The 14,236-nt window shown below is 48.0% G+C and overlaps 1 protein-coding gene across 6 annotated transcripts in view; it reads right to left on the bottom strand.

The window, feature by feature from the left end:
• The window catches only part of WDR90 (WD repeat domain 90), a 41,531-nt gene that overhangs the window by 13,170 nt on the left and 14,125 nt on the right, over positions 1 to 14,236 (bottom strand). For 4 of the 6 annotated variants that reach the window (XM_075566193.1, XM_075566196.1, XM_075566195.1 and 1 more), the window contains exons 14-27: positions 14,022 to 14,079; positions 12,245 to 12,363; positions 11,478 to 11,639; positions 10,983 to 11,113; positions 9,161 to 9,277; positions 8,035 to 8,270; positions 7,130 to 7,269; positions 6,727 to 6,857; positions 5,432 to 5,562; positions 4,143 to 4,304; positions 2,294 to 2,422; positions 1,492 to 1,625; positions 1,123 to 1,163; positions 910 to 1,041 (exon numbers count right to left, since the gene is read on the bottom strand). In XM_075566193.1, coding sequence (XP_075422308.1) covers positions 910 to 1,041; positions 1,123 to 1,163; positions 1,492 to 1,625; positions 2,294 to 2,422; positions 4,143 to 4,304; positions 5,432 to 5,562; positions 6,727 to 6,857; positions 7,130 to 7,269; positions 8,035 to 8,270; positions 9,161 to 9,277; positions 10,983 to 11,113; positions 11,478 to 11,639; positions 12,245 to 12,363; positions 14,022 to 14,079 — 1,823 coding nt within the window. The remainder of the gene's footprint in view (positions 1 to 909; positions 1,042 to 1,122; positions 1,164 to 1,491; positions 1,626 to 2,293; positions 2,423 to 4,142; positions 4,305 to 5,431; positions 5,563 to 6,726; positions 6,858 to 7,129; positions 7,270 to 8,034; positions 8,271 to 9,160; positions 9,278 to 10,982; positions 11,114 to 11,477; positions 11,640 to 12,244; positions 12,364 to 14,021; positions 14,080 to 14,236) is intronic. The other 2 variants (XM_075566194.1, XM_075566197.1) reach the window with 1 other exon arrangement.

The following is a 14,236-nucleotide window of genomic DNA, read 5'->3' as shown; positions in this document are numbered from 1 at the left end:
TTTAATAGAAGAGCAGCAGTTCCCAACCTTTTTTACATTGTGCAACCCCTGGTAAAAAAATCTGTGTTCCTCACCCCCCCTAATTAATACACCTCATTGCTATATTGACTGATCCCAGCAGTATAGTGTCCTGAGTTCATGGGCGCAGGGGAACACACACTTAATAATGCCCCAAACTACACTTCAGTGTGTGCAGACAGCATGGGTGGTGTAGCTGTCAATCACTGCGGAAGCTTCCAAAGTCACGACCCACAATGCCTTGCCACTGTGGATTCAAAGCATTGTGAGGAGCTACTTTGGAAGCTTCTGCTATAATGGACACTTATACCATCCATGCCAAGGTGCTGATTGGGGTCTTACCAAGTGCGAAGGCTACCAACTATTACAGCCTGGGATCTGCCATTATACATATTGTTTGGCAGCCCCGTTGGGAATCACGGATATAGAGTATAACATCCGGCGAGTTATATGCTTAGGGAGCCTCACATTGAGGAAGCAGTAAAGACACTGCTATCCTGCATCTAGCCTATGTAAGCAATAAATGATATCCTATTGCTTGAAAATCTTGTGTCTGTGCTTGGGAGACAGAGGAAAACGGAAAGGTGGAAATAAAGTAATCAAACAGGTAAAGAAAGGCCCAGACTTTTACACCCCCTTCTGTTCCATGCCTCACCCTCGCACATTAATCTTTCTTCCCCTGTGTGAGCAATGTGCCCTCTTATCTACAACTCCTCATGTTTCTTACTGCAATGTACAGCAGTAGGAAGTACGACTTCACATTTCCAGCTGTGTATGAATGGAATTGCAGATTTGCACTGTGCTCAGTGACACCCTATAAATCCCTCCATATATATTTATGAGAGAAACTAAAGGAGGGCTACGGCTTTCTATAGTGTATCTCCGCCTCACCTGTGTGGCTCACACACTGCACAGGGCTGATATCCAGTCTGGGGGGCGACGAGATGCAGGGGCGGGGAGCAGGACCCCGCGGCATCCCGTTGGCTATGAACGTGGAGTCTCTCCTCTCTGGGCTGTGATCTGCTAGTACAGGGAAGGCCAGGGTGAGGATTTCCAGCTACAGATCCCATCTCCCATTGGACACAGCTTAGGAATCAGACTTACCAGTGCTGGAATGGAGGGCGCAAGGCAGAGACGGAGAAGCGCTACGGAGAGAGAAAGCAAAAATAGTTATTTTATTTTTGAATAGCAGGAAAAAAAAAAGAAAAAAAAAAAAAAGAGAGAAGAAAAGGTGGGAGGATTAAAAAAAAAAAAAAAAAGAGGGTGCAGGTGAAAGCAAGAAGACGAGATAAGGAGTAACAAGCAGAAAAAAGGAGTGAGGACACAATACTCACTTTATTTTTTATATCGCAGGGAGTTAGAGAAGAAAAACAGGAGGAAAGTAACAAATAAAACAAATACACACACACACACACACACACACACACACACACACACACACACACACGTGTGTGCACTGCTCTGATCTCTGACCTTATCACTGGGGTTTCATTCTCTGGAGCAGCCAGGAAGTCCCAGATAAAAATGGCATCTCCAGCACTAATCACACACTGCTGGTCTGGGGAGAAATCTACCTGCTGCACAGCCTCCGAGTGACCGATGAACGCCTGGAAGAAGAGAAGAGGAAGAAGGCGTGTGTGAATATACATACACATATCCATCCATAAAAGAGACAGAACGACAACAAAGAGTTAATGGGTCGGGCAGACAAACAATGGTGTAGAAAAGAACGATGAGGGAGAAAGAAAATAATACAGAGAGTTACCTGGGGGAGAAGGAAAACAGTGATATAGGCAGAAAGGAATGGAGGAGAGAGATAGAGGGACAGAAAATAGGAGCAGAGAAAGCGAGGGAAAGTGAGAGACGGAGCAGAAACACAGTGATAAAGACAGAAGAGAAAAGGAGGGGAGAGTTATTATAGAGAAATAATTAAGGAACATAGAGAGATAGAGGAAAGAGTTCATTGAGGGGCAGAGAATCAGACTGATAAATCAGTAGAACAGGAGGGGGGGAGAGAGAAAGGGAAAATAGCTAGAGAGAGTATAAGACCATAGAGTGGAGAGAAAGTGATTAGATGGGGATTTAACAAGGGAAAGAGCGAGACGGAAGGACAGAGCAAGTATAATAAATACATACAAAAGATATAGAAGATGGGAAGGGGAAACAAAGCAAACAGAATATTTACAACCATATGCAAGGACAGATACAGACTGTTGTGCTGACAAACCCCTCTTGTAATAAAAAACCCCAATACAGAAGTGACTGGTTGCAGTACCTGGGGGCGGGACGTCCCCGTCAGCCGCTGGTCCCACACCTTGATGACTCTGTCCCCAGCTGTCAGCAGGTACCTGGAGTCTTTAGTCACTGCCAGTGTGGAGCAGCACTGCTTGTGCACTTGTGTCACCTGAAGCAAACCAAGGGTGTCACTGTGATAAGACTGTGACCTCACTATCACGGTTTACAGCCAATGTCACTGCACATCTTATGCATTACAAAATACATATCAGGTCAGTTGCAGAGCGAAATTGAAACGGGGGAGGGAGTTATTTCCACCTGTGTGTCTCATTTGGATCTATTTACTAAAAGTTTCCTGGCTGCAAAACTGGGGCAAGGATCGGCTCAGCGAGTCAGGGTGCGGAGTCTGAAATCAATGACACTGACTGAAGCAGGAGAACATGGTTTACATCACTGTGTCAGCTCCTGGTCGCCTTGGGCAAGTCACTATATCTCCCTGTGCCTCAGGCACCAACCATTGTAAGGTCTACAGGGCAGGGACTCATTGTGCCTACAGAAAGTGTATGTACAACGCTGTATACACTCAGCAGTGTGCATATATGTGTATATAAGCGTATGTATCTATGTACGTACATACATACATACATACGTGTATCAAGCCAAAATAGTCCTTTGGAACGCGCAACCAATCCGAAGCGGTCAGCTTGATACTAGCGTCTGCAGGACCATCGCGCGGACACAGATCCATCCAGGGAGTGAGACGCCGCCGCCCCCAGCTGCGCACGAGCCGGGGAAGGAGAGAGGCAGCGACGCTATCCCAGCTTGGAAGAGAACACCTCGTCAGCGGACAGGAAAGTGTTTGGTGAATGTGAGAGATCCTATTTGCCCCTGCTACAGAGGAATTCGGGAGGACATAGGCCCTTCATGCTGGGAAGCTTCATTCAAGGGGCGCGTAAATATCGGGCGTTTGTGAGTTTACATCTGTTTTTATACCAGTCCTTGTTGCAATTTATGTTATTATGCCATGTCATTTCTCTTTAATTTATAAGGGTTTTCCGTTGGAATTTTGAAGAATAGTCCTAAAATTCCAACTTGGCAATAAATCCATACAGCTATATCTCCATCTGCTGCCATTTGGATAACATATGGTGGTCTGGTACCTTCCTCATATTAGGAGTGTGTTATCCATATTAGACCTACTCTATACCGTAGATAATCTGAGTTTGCTCTGACTTTATTGACCTCATCTGAGCAATAATTATATTGACAGAGATATAATACAGGCTGATATGACTAAAGTATACTGGTCTGACTAATTAAGTCAATTACAGCAATCTGACAGATGAACAACCGTGTATGAGCTCCAGGTGGCCAGACTGTATATGCACAATGGCAGAGATAATGAATAGACGGAACGGATACCGGAGACCTGCTCATGCTTCTTCTGGAGCACCTCAAACCTGCTCATGCTTCTTCTGGAGCCCCTCAAACCTGTTCATGCTTCTTCTGGAGCCCCTCAAACCTGCTCATGCTTCTTCTGGAGCCCCTCAAACCTGCTCATGCTTCTTCTGGAGCCCCTCAAACCTGCTCATGCTTCTTCTGGAACCTCACAAACCTCTTCTTGCTTCTTCTAAGTCCCAGAAGCAAGAAGAGGTTTGTAGACACAAAACCTGTTCAAACTTCTTTTGGGATACAACAAAACCTATTAACGCTTCTTATAGAACACCACAAAACCGGGACATGTGTCTTCTGAAATGCCACAAAACCTGTTACTTCCCTTTTCTTCCTTATCAGGTTTGTGCTGTACAAGAAAGAGCAGGAGCTAGGGAGATTTGTAATGAATGCATTGCAGCTTCTCTAATGCACCCTCTACTGGCCGGTATCCTCACCTCTTTTGTGAGACGCCCAGTCTTGGGGTCCAGCCACAGGATCTTGTTGCCAGAGGTGGACACCAGCAGGTGGTGGGGGCGGTGTGGGCAGAATACGAGACACAGGGCACAATCCAAACTGGTGCTGTCTAAATCCAGGATACTCACGTCTACACGCAGGAGCTGGGGGAAGGTGGAGAACAACTGAGGCCAGGAACAGGACAGGGTGGCAGAGATGTGTATGCACTAGGGTACAGGAGTAGCAGTTAGGGTAAACTAGTAGTCTTGAGACTGAGTTGGGGACAGGCATAGGAGGGCAGACCACAGTACAGAGGAGGCATTGTCTACGTGACAAGGGATTAGAACCAGAAAAGTAGTGGGAGGACAGGGTAAATGGTTGAAGTGTGTGAAACGTGGGCACAGGACAGGAATAGTAGTGAGGGTTCAGGTTTGGGAACAATGGTAGATCAAATATATCGAATTTGTGACATAAGGAATAGCAGACAGCTGGCACAGCTACGGGGCATGGACAGGGGCATCACTGGCAGAGCTACAGGGAACGGACGGGGCATCACTGGCAGAGCTACAGGGAACGGATGTGGCATCACTGGCAGAGCTACAGGGAACGGATGGGGCATCACTGGCAGAGCTACAGGGAACGGACGGGGCATCACTGGCAGAGCTACGGGGAACGGACGGGGCATCACTGGCAGAGCTACAGGGAACGGATGGGGCATCACTGGCAGAGCTACGGGGAACGGACAGGGGCATCACTGGCAGAGCTACAGGCATGGACAGGGGCATCACTGGCAGAGCTACAGGCATGGACAGGGGCATCACTGGCAGAGCTACGGCACATGGACAGGGGCATCACTGGCAGAGCTACGGCACATGGACAGGGGCATCACTGGCAGATCTACAGGACAGGAGGCTGCTGGCAAAGCTAAAAAGCAAGAATGACTCCAATGCTTGGATCACATGGACGGAGTGTTGGAAGGCTCTGTATCACTAGGAACAGATTGCTTAGTAGATGGTTGCACCTCTAGAACTGGATGACTTGGTGACTGGCAGTTGCAGGGACACAAAGCCAGTCACCTACAGGACTGAAAGACTTGGGGGACCCTGTCAGAGTCACAGGGCATAAATGGAGTGCTTGAGCAGACCAAAAATGGAATGAATGGGGACAGGGACACTGGCACAGGCCACACACGTCATATGCTGGCAGCGCAGGGCACACTGCAGGAATAACAGACACAGAGCTCTGCGAGGGCATGTATAGCAGACGCTGCTGCAGAGCTGAAATGGGATACCTCATCCAAGGATCGGGCATCTGTGACTGTCACTGTGTACTCTGTGGGACCAACGAAGGCGAGGAGACGGCCGTCGCTGCTTAGTGACAGGGCCCGGGGTCCCATCGCTGCGTCCTTCCACACCACGTTTCCTGTGCCAGAGATTAAACAGTGTTAGGAAATGAAGCCTGGGGATATTGTATGGCTGCTTTTCAAGCTCGGTGTTGCAGCAATCTAAGAAAAGACAGTAAGATAGGAGCTACTGTAAGAAGGAGAGAGAAAGAAAGGACAGTAAGATAGGAGCTACTGTAAGAAGGAGAGAGAAAGAAAAGACAGTAAGATAGGAGCTACTGTAAGAAGGAGAGAGAAAGAAAGGACAGTAAGATAGGAGCTACTGTAAGATAGGAGCTACTGTAAGAAGGAGAGAGAAAGAAAGGACAGTAAGATATGAGCTACTGTAAGAAGGAGAGAGAAAGAAAGGACAGTAAGATTGGAGCTACAGTAAGAAGGAGAGAGAAAGAAAAGACAGTAAGATCGGAGCTACAGTAAGAAGGAGAGAGAAAGAAAGGACAGTAAGATAGGAGCTACAGTAAGAAGGAGAGAGAAAGAAAGGACAGTAAGATTGGAGCTACAGTAAGAAGGAGAGAGAAAGAAAAGACAGTAAGATCGGAGCTACAGTAAGAAGGAGAGAGAAAGAAAGGACAGTAAGATAGGAGCTACTGTAAGAAAAAGAGAGAAAGAAAAGACAGTAAGATCGGAGCTACAGTAAGATAGGAGCTACTGTAAGGAGAGAGAGAAAGAAAAGACAGTAAGATAGGAGCTACTGTAAGAAGGAGAGAGAAAGAAAGGACAGTAAGATAGGAGCTACTGTAAGAAGGAGAGCGAAAGAAAGGACAGTAAGATCGGAGCTACAGTAAGATAGGAGCTACTGTAAGAAGGAGAGAGAAAGAAAGGACAGTAAGATCGGAGCTACAGTAAGAAAGAGAGAGAAAGAAAGGACAGTAAGATAGGAGCTACTGTAAGAAGGAGAAAGAAAGAAAAGACAGTAAGATAGGAGCTACTGTAAGAAGGAGAGAGAAAGAAAGGACAGTAAGATAGGAGCTACAGTAAGAAGGACAGAGAAAGAAAGGACAGTAAGATCGGAGCTACAGTAAGATAGGAGCTACTGTAAGAAGGAGAGAGAAAGAAAAGACAGTAAGATAGGAGCTACTGTAAGAAGGAGAGAGAAAGAAAGGACATCAAAAGAAAAAGTTGTTTTTTACAGAAATTTGTAACCCCCGCCTTTTACCCATCCCTAAATATCCCCATATACCCACCCAGCACCCGCAGGACGTGTTGCTCCTTCTGCCCGATGCTGTACAGAGCCAACAAACCCAGAGAGCATGAGCTGTACATCAGGTCCCCGCCAGGAGAGAAGAGCAGGCCGGTGACTGCCCCCCGGTGCTGCCTGCACGACACAGGAGAGAGGCTGGTGAGACTGAGAAAGAAGCCCTGAAGATCGAGCCGACAAAGGCATGACAAGGCAATAGGAGTTTGGCTACCATTAAAGTGTTAATCCTATTCATTTGAATGGGAGCCTATGTACACTTGGCGCATTGCTGAGGAGGTTGACAGTGACCCCATGATGCTGCTAGGCGCAACCACCGATGATACAATCCCCTTCATTTACCGCAAGTGTACCCGCTGTGCTTTTATTATACACACGGACGCTGCGCTTACTTGTGTTCTGCCTGCAGGGCTGTAGCCGTTACATCGAAAAACCTCACCACCCCACTGCTGAACCCGCAGGCGAGTGCCTGACGCACAGGGTGAAAGGTCACAGCACATGGAGTCTCCTCATTAGCTGTGAAGTCGTACAACTGCAGAGGGAATAAGAAAAATAGGTTTGTCCCTTAAGTTCACATCACCCTAAACACAGATCTGATGATAAGGCTCTTCAAACTCTGTGGTACCCTCAAGACAGACCTAATGGGTCACAGATCACTTCATTGTCATCCTAAGAGCAATTGAGGCCCCCTCTGTGTGTCATCTTTATTGACAGAGCTGTCACCCTAAAGACAGACGTGATAACCAACAGGTGTCTTTTGTGTCATCCTACAGATAAACCTGATGAGCTTCAGTCCCTTGTGTCAGTGTCATCCTATGGACAGACTTGACGGTTCACTACAGTTCATGTCACCATAAAGACCGATCTGATAAACCATAAAAAAGTCTGTTAACACTGCTTGTCACAGAGATGATGGGTCATAAATCCTTCTGTGTCATCCCAAGAGCAGGCAAAATGAGCCATACATGGCTTGACATGTCAACAAAGGGACAGCTTGAGGTCTATAGAAACATTTAGTCTCTGTCACCCCAATGTAGAAGCACAGGCTGGATGCACCATGGGTTCCTTCTGTCTACGTTACCCTCGGGTGGAAGTACAGACTGGATGGAACACAGGTCCCTTTAGTCCCTCCGTTACCATGACATTGCGACTTCATAATGTGATGTGAGATTATGACATAAGATAACGGAGTCGGAATGTAATGGAAGGTGGTGGAGAATCACCCATTAGTTAGGTGGCACAGTCCCTGCCTCTGCCGGAGTGGGTGGACATCTGTCCCTGTGACGCCCATCGTTACCTGCTGTAGGGAGCTCATATCCCAGATTCGGATGGTGTTGTCGCTGGAGACGGTGGCGATCTGTGGGCGGGAGGGGTGGGTGGAAAAGGCGAGTAAGGAGTCTGTGTGAGAGCGCATAAGTGTGTTGTAGCCTCGGGAGGGTACGTCTAGGACTCCCAGCTCTCCACTCGTGGTGCAGGACAGGACACGTAGACCTTCAGGACTAATAGACACACAGCTTACGGGACCCTCGTGTTCTGCATACACAGGAAACAGAGATCCACGTTACATAGGCTCACATGCAAAGGCTCCCATGCAAATGAATAGGACTTCCATTTTCTGCAGCGCAGCAGTTGCTTCACAGCATATTAAGAAGGGGCCATAGAGCTATAAACACAGACACAGCTTACAGGAGAGACAAACAGATGAGAGAGGCAGACATACCCAGAAAAGGGGGAATATATTACAAAAGGAGTTAGATGTTAAAAGGAAATATTGGTCAATAACCTGGTGCAATAAGAGAATAAAAGGAAAACAGAGAAAGAGATGGGGAGAGAGAGAGAGTAGAGATGGGAGAGGGAAGAGAGATAAAGAGGGGCAGGAAGAGACGGAGGGGGTAGAGAAATTGATGGGGGGGGGAAAGAGAGGGAAAGAAAGAGGTGGGGCAGGATTTTCCCTCTAAATGTTTAAGTAGAAAAACACAATAGAGGAGATACAGTACACAAGAGAAAAAGATAGAGGTTTGGGATCTGAGAACGCTACAGAGACGCAGACAATGGGGCACCTAGGTGGAGCAGAAAGAGAGAGGTAAATCCTACAGAGTGGAAAGAGTCAGGCATTAAAGACAGACAAATTATTCACAAACAGCGATACAACCACAGAGATGGAAAAAAAGACAATTCGATAAACTTGTGGGCAGTCGGATGTATACATTAAATAAAATCAGCAACAAGGAGAGAAAATCAGCAACAATGCAAGAGGGAGAATAATTATATTCAGACAGACATTGATAGATGAGAGGCAACCATCAAGACATTACACGCACAGTTCCCCACAGGAACAGTAAGGCATGGGAAACAAACGCACAAAATAAGATGAGGGACACAGGAAGAGCTAAAGATACCAATACACAGAGCCAGCAACTCACCCGCCTCCAGGAAGACCCCGGAGAAGTCAAGGGGCCAAAGTCGCAGGTAGCCGTCTTCAGAGCCGGTAGCACAGAAGGTGTCAGAGATGCTGAGGTTGTTAATGGCGATGCCAGGGCCTAGAACGGGGGGGGGGCGTAAAAAGGTTACCATTATCGGAGGAGGATTTAACCTTTCTGATGCCACAGGGACCTGCAATGAAGTTGGACAACCCCTCCAAAGCTTGTAACACACAAGCAAAGTCCTACATTCCCCATTGTTACAAGGCTCTTTGTCAGCTAAGGCAGGGCTCTTCAACTAGCGGCACCTGGGGTTTAATCGTACCCCGGAAGAGTTTTGGAGTGGCCCTTGGACTAGCTGTCCCTGCTAAATTTCAGTGCAGTTGCTTAAGCAGCCAAGTGTATTTTTTCACACTGAAATTCCCAGTGTAGCTAAAGTGATACAAATACTGTATATGGTACATATGTTAAAAATGACCGTACTTCAACGTTTTGTATGCATCTATAATTATGTTTAGATATACAATTACGTTACAGTATACTTCTGACCCTTCCACATGATTTTTGTATACACAACGGCTCACGGCTACAAAGCTTGCCACCCCTAGGGCTGCATGAGATAGAGCCATTGTTGGCAACTTTAGGACTGGGCGACTTCAGGATGAGTGCAAAGAACGCTAGGATCATATTGCATAGTGCAGGGGTTCTCAACTCCAGTCCTCAAGACACCCCAAACAGGTCAGGTTTTCAGGATATCCCAGCATCAGCACAGGTGGCTCAACCAGTGGCTCAGTTGTTGACAGTGGATGATTGAACAGCACGACACCTCAAGGACTGGATGATGTGGGAGCAGCTGCAGGGGTACAAAGCTGGTTACCCCTTGGACTGGATGATTCAGTCGATAGGTGCAAGGATAAGTGTTTGTCACCTCAGGACTGAGTGACCTAGTGTATGAGTAAAGATACACAGTGGCGAGAAAAAGTTTGCGAACCCCAATGATAATTACGGAAATTCCATAGTTTTTGCCATAATAACCTTCTTGAATCAAAACTTTTTTTTCTTCATTTCAAATAGGGTTTATATAAACCAATTCCATGTCTTTTTAAACAAAATGATGTATTAATTAGACAAACAATGAGTAATTAAGAGTCAGGGTATGTGCAAAAGTAAGTGAAACCCTGGTTTTATCAACTAAATTAAAGGGGATAATTAGAATCAGGTGTTCAAATAATTAGGTAGACCTTCAGGGGTGAGTTGGGGAGGCTCCACCCTATCTAAAAGATCAGAAACTTTGTGAGTTTAGTTTTCACCATATGTGTGTGTGGAAACACGTCATGCCACGATCAAAAGAAGTCTCTGAGGACCTCAGAAAAGCAGTCATTCATGTTCAGTCTAGAAAGGGTAACACAACTATTTGTGAGGATTTGGGGCTCCACGAATCCACTGCCAGACAATGGAGCAAGTTTAAGACCACAGTCACTCTACCCTGGCGCGGTCGTCCTACTAAAATCTCCCCAAGAACAAGCCAGCAAACCAACCAGGGCGTAACAAAGAACCCCAGGGTACTACTTCCAAGGGTCTGCAGGCCACTCTCGCCTAGGCTAATGTCACTCAACCATCAGAAAAAGACTGAACAAGAATGGTGTTCATGGAAGGATAGCCAGGAGGAAACCATGTCTCTAAAAAATAAAAACATTGCTGCCCGTCTGAAGTTTGCCAAAGAGCCCATAGATGGTCCACAACACTTCAGGAACAATGTTCTCTGGACAGACAAGTCGAAGGTAGAACTATTTGGCCTCAATGAGAAACGTTATGTTTGGCACACCTGAAGTGAATGTCTGTTTCTCCCGGCGCTCGCTGTGTGTGCACTGACTTGGCTGCAGACGGCGCACGTTTTTGAGAACAACGTTCTTGTAATCTATTTCCAGGATATGTCCGCTGCGGCTGCACACGTAGCTGAGGGAAACGGGGCAGAGAACAGGGTGAGAAGAGAGCGAGAAAGGGGAGGGAGAGAACAAAAAAAAAAACGAGAAAGTGGGAGAGAGCAGGAAACAAAACAGGGAAAGAAATACGGGGAGAGGGGGAGAGAGAGAAGAATGAGAAAAAACAGAGGGAGAAAAAGCAGAATGGATAAAGAAAGAGGCAATGAAATGTAAAACTCCCCTGGCTTGCAATACTTTAATACGATCTATAGATATTAAGTTAACCCCTTTGCTGATAGATGGGGCAGCAACGCATTGAAAAGCAATGCGTTTATGGCCACTGTGGCAGCGAAGGCGTTAAGATGCCCCCCCGAAGCATGTACGCAGAGGGTACTTACAGTGTTCGGTCCTCAGGCTCTCTATCAGGGCTGTACCCAGCCTCAAATGCCAGGTCTGTAAATTCCAGAGTGTGGTACTCCCCCAAATTAACTGGGCAGGAACGCAAAGCCCCACTGCGTACCCGCCACAGACGCACGTTGTCCCTGCCACAGGAGACCATCCTGTGAAGAGAGGTGACAGGCACTTAGCAGGAAAACTGCTGGCACGCAAGCTACCCAATGCCAGGAATGGAAGACGATTAGCATGGAATCTTCTACCTGGCAATGCCAGGATATTGGCATATATGTCTCCTCCTGGCATTGCACAGACATTGGCGTACAAGCCTCCTGCTGGCACATCCAGGAAGTCAGAACGCAGGATTGCTCTTGGCACCATCTTTCTACACACAAATATGGCACGGACATGGAAGACTCCTACTGACATTTCCAAAATGCTAGCGTGTGGCTTATTAATACTCCCAGGCACATGCTTCATAGAGCGGAAAGTTTGGGGAGCGCAGGTATCTCCATATGAGAAAAGAAACAAAGACACTACATCGTGCGATATGCTTCACCTGGGACTGAAGAAGAAGTCTGACATTCTAGAGAGTGGGGGCGCACATGTCCTCAAAGCAAAAACAGCATGTCCCACATTAAAGTGGCTTCCTGGTTTGGGGGCTGATATTCAGGGTCTGGATGTTCTTAATGGTAGTGTGACGCTTCATAGGCCTTGTGAAATGATGGGCAGGCTTCGTTTTGGCACTCTAAAAATAAAAGTATTTTCTTACCTGGTGTCATCAAAGAATGCTATCTTCATGGTCTGGATGTCCACGTCTGTGTGAGCCTTCGCCAAGACTACCACTTCCCCACCACGGCCAGCCTGAGATGTGTTCCACACCACCACCATCTGTAAAGGCAACAGCCAAAGCACACACACCTTCACTCTACTACAAGTGTTTGTGTTAATACAATTAATTACCTCACTGCTTCTGTACCACCAAGGACTGGGGTATCCCGTTTACCCCACCCCTTGCCTATTCTTCCTTGTCAGGTGAGTAATAAAGAGAAGGAGGTACATCTTCATTCATGACCCCCGGTGGGAGATGGGGGAGGTGGAGTGAGAGCAAAAGGAGAGAGAGGAAAGAAGCGAGAGGAAAGAAGCGAGAGGAAAGAAGCGAGAGGAAAGAAGCGAGAGGAAAGAAGCGAGAGGAAAGAAGCGAGAGGAGAGAGAGAGAGAGAGAGAGAGAGAGAGAGAGAGAGAGAGAGAGAGAGAGAGAGAGAGAGGATGGAGGAGAGAGAGAGAGAGAGAGGGAATGGAGGAGAGAGAGAGAGAGAGAGAGAGGGAATGGAGGAGAGAGAGAGAGAGAGAGAGAGGGAATGGAGGAGAGAGAGAGAGAGAGAGAGAGCGAATGGAGGAGGGGGGAGAGAGAGCGAAAGGAGGGGGGGACAGAGAGCGAAAGGAGGGGGGGACAGAGAGCGAAAGGAGGGGGGGACAGAGCGCGAAAGGAGGGGGGGGAGAGAGCGAAAGGAGGGGGGGAGAGAGCGAAAGGAGGGGGGGAGAGAGCGAAAGGAGGGGGGGAGAGAGCGAAAGGAGGGGGGGAGAGAGCGAAAGGAGTTGGGGAGAGAGCGAAAGGAGGGGGGGAGAGAGCGAAAGGAGTTGGGGAGAGAGCGAAAGGAGTTGGGGAGAGAGCGAAAGGAGTTGGGGAGAGAGCGAAAGGAGTTGGGGAGAGAGCGAAAGGAGTTGGGGAGAGAGCGAAAGGAGTTGGGGAGAGAGCGAAAGGAGTTGGGGAGAGAGCGAAAGGAGTTGGGGAGAGAGCGAAAGGAGGGGGGGAGAGAGCGAAAGGAGGGGGGGAGAGAGCGAAAGGAGGGGGGGAGAGAGCGAAAGGAGGGGGGGAGAGAGCGAAAAGAGGGGGGGAGAGAGCGAAAAGAGGGGGGGAGAGAGCGAAAAGAGGGGGGGAGAGAGCGAAAAGAGGGGGGGAGAGAGCGAAAAGAGGGGGGGAAGAGAGCGAAAAGAGGGGGGGAAGAGAGCGAAAAGAGGGGGGGAAGAGAGCGAAAAGAGGGGGGGAGAGAGCGAAAGGAGGGGGGAGAGAGCGAAAGGAGGGGGGAGAGAGCGAAAGGAGGGGGGGAGAGAGCGAAAGGAGGGGGGAGAGAGCGAAAGGAGGGGGGGAGAGAGCGAAAGGAGGGGGGGAGAGAGCGAAAGGAGGGGGGAAGAGAGAGCGAAAGGAGGGGGGAAGAGAGAGCGAAAGGAGGGGGGAACAGAGAGCAAAAGGAGGGGAAGAGAGAGCGAAAGGAGGGGGGGAGAGAGCGAAAGGAGGGGGGGAGAGAGAGAAAGGAGGGGGGAGGGAGAGAAAGGAGGGGGGAGGGAGAGAAAGGAGGGGGGAGGGAGAGAAAGGAGGGCGGGACTGAGAGAGTTACATTCCAACAGAAAAATAGGATGTTACAGTTGTACTCCTAAAAGCATTGTACCGCTGTGACATTACAAAATTGTTGCAATAAGGTATTTGATGCCAGCTATGGCATACAAACGTTATTGATAAACCGATATGGACCCTTGGTGGTACTCACAGTCTTTCCATGTCCGTCCTTCCCAACGCCACACAAAACAGAGCTGCTGTGTGAGAAGCTGCAAAGAGAGAGAGAGGTTTTACAAAACGCCCCACAATGACTCTTAAAGGAGGGAGAATGGGAGGGAGAATGGGGCCTGGCAGCAAGAAGATGATCCTATAACAAGTCACTTGAAGGCTATGGGGAGATATTGTTCTAAAAGGCTACATGTGGGT

The sequence above is a fragment of the Ascaphus truei genome, chromosome 11, assembly GCF_040206685.1.
Source record: "Ascaphus truei isolate aAscTru1 chromosome 11, aAscTru1.hap1, whole genome shotgun sequence".
Lineage (NCBI taxonomy): Eukaryota > Metazoa > Chordata > Amphibia > Anura > Ascaphidae > Ascaphus > Ascaphus truei.
This window is presented reverse-complemented; position numbering and strand designations above follow the sequence as displayed.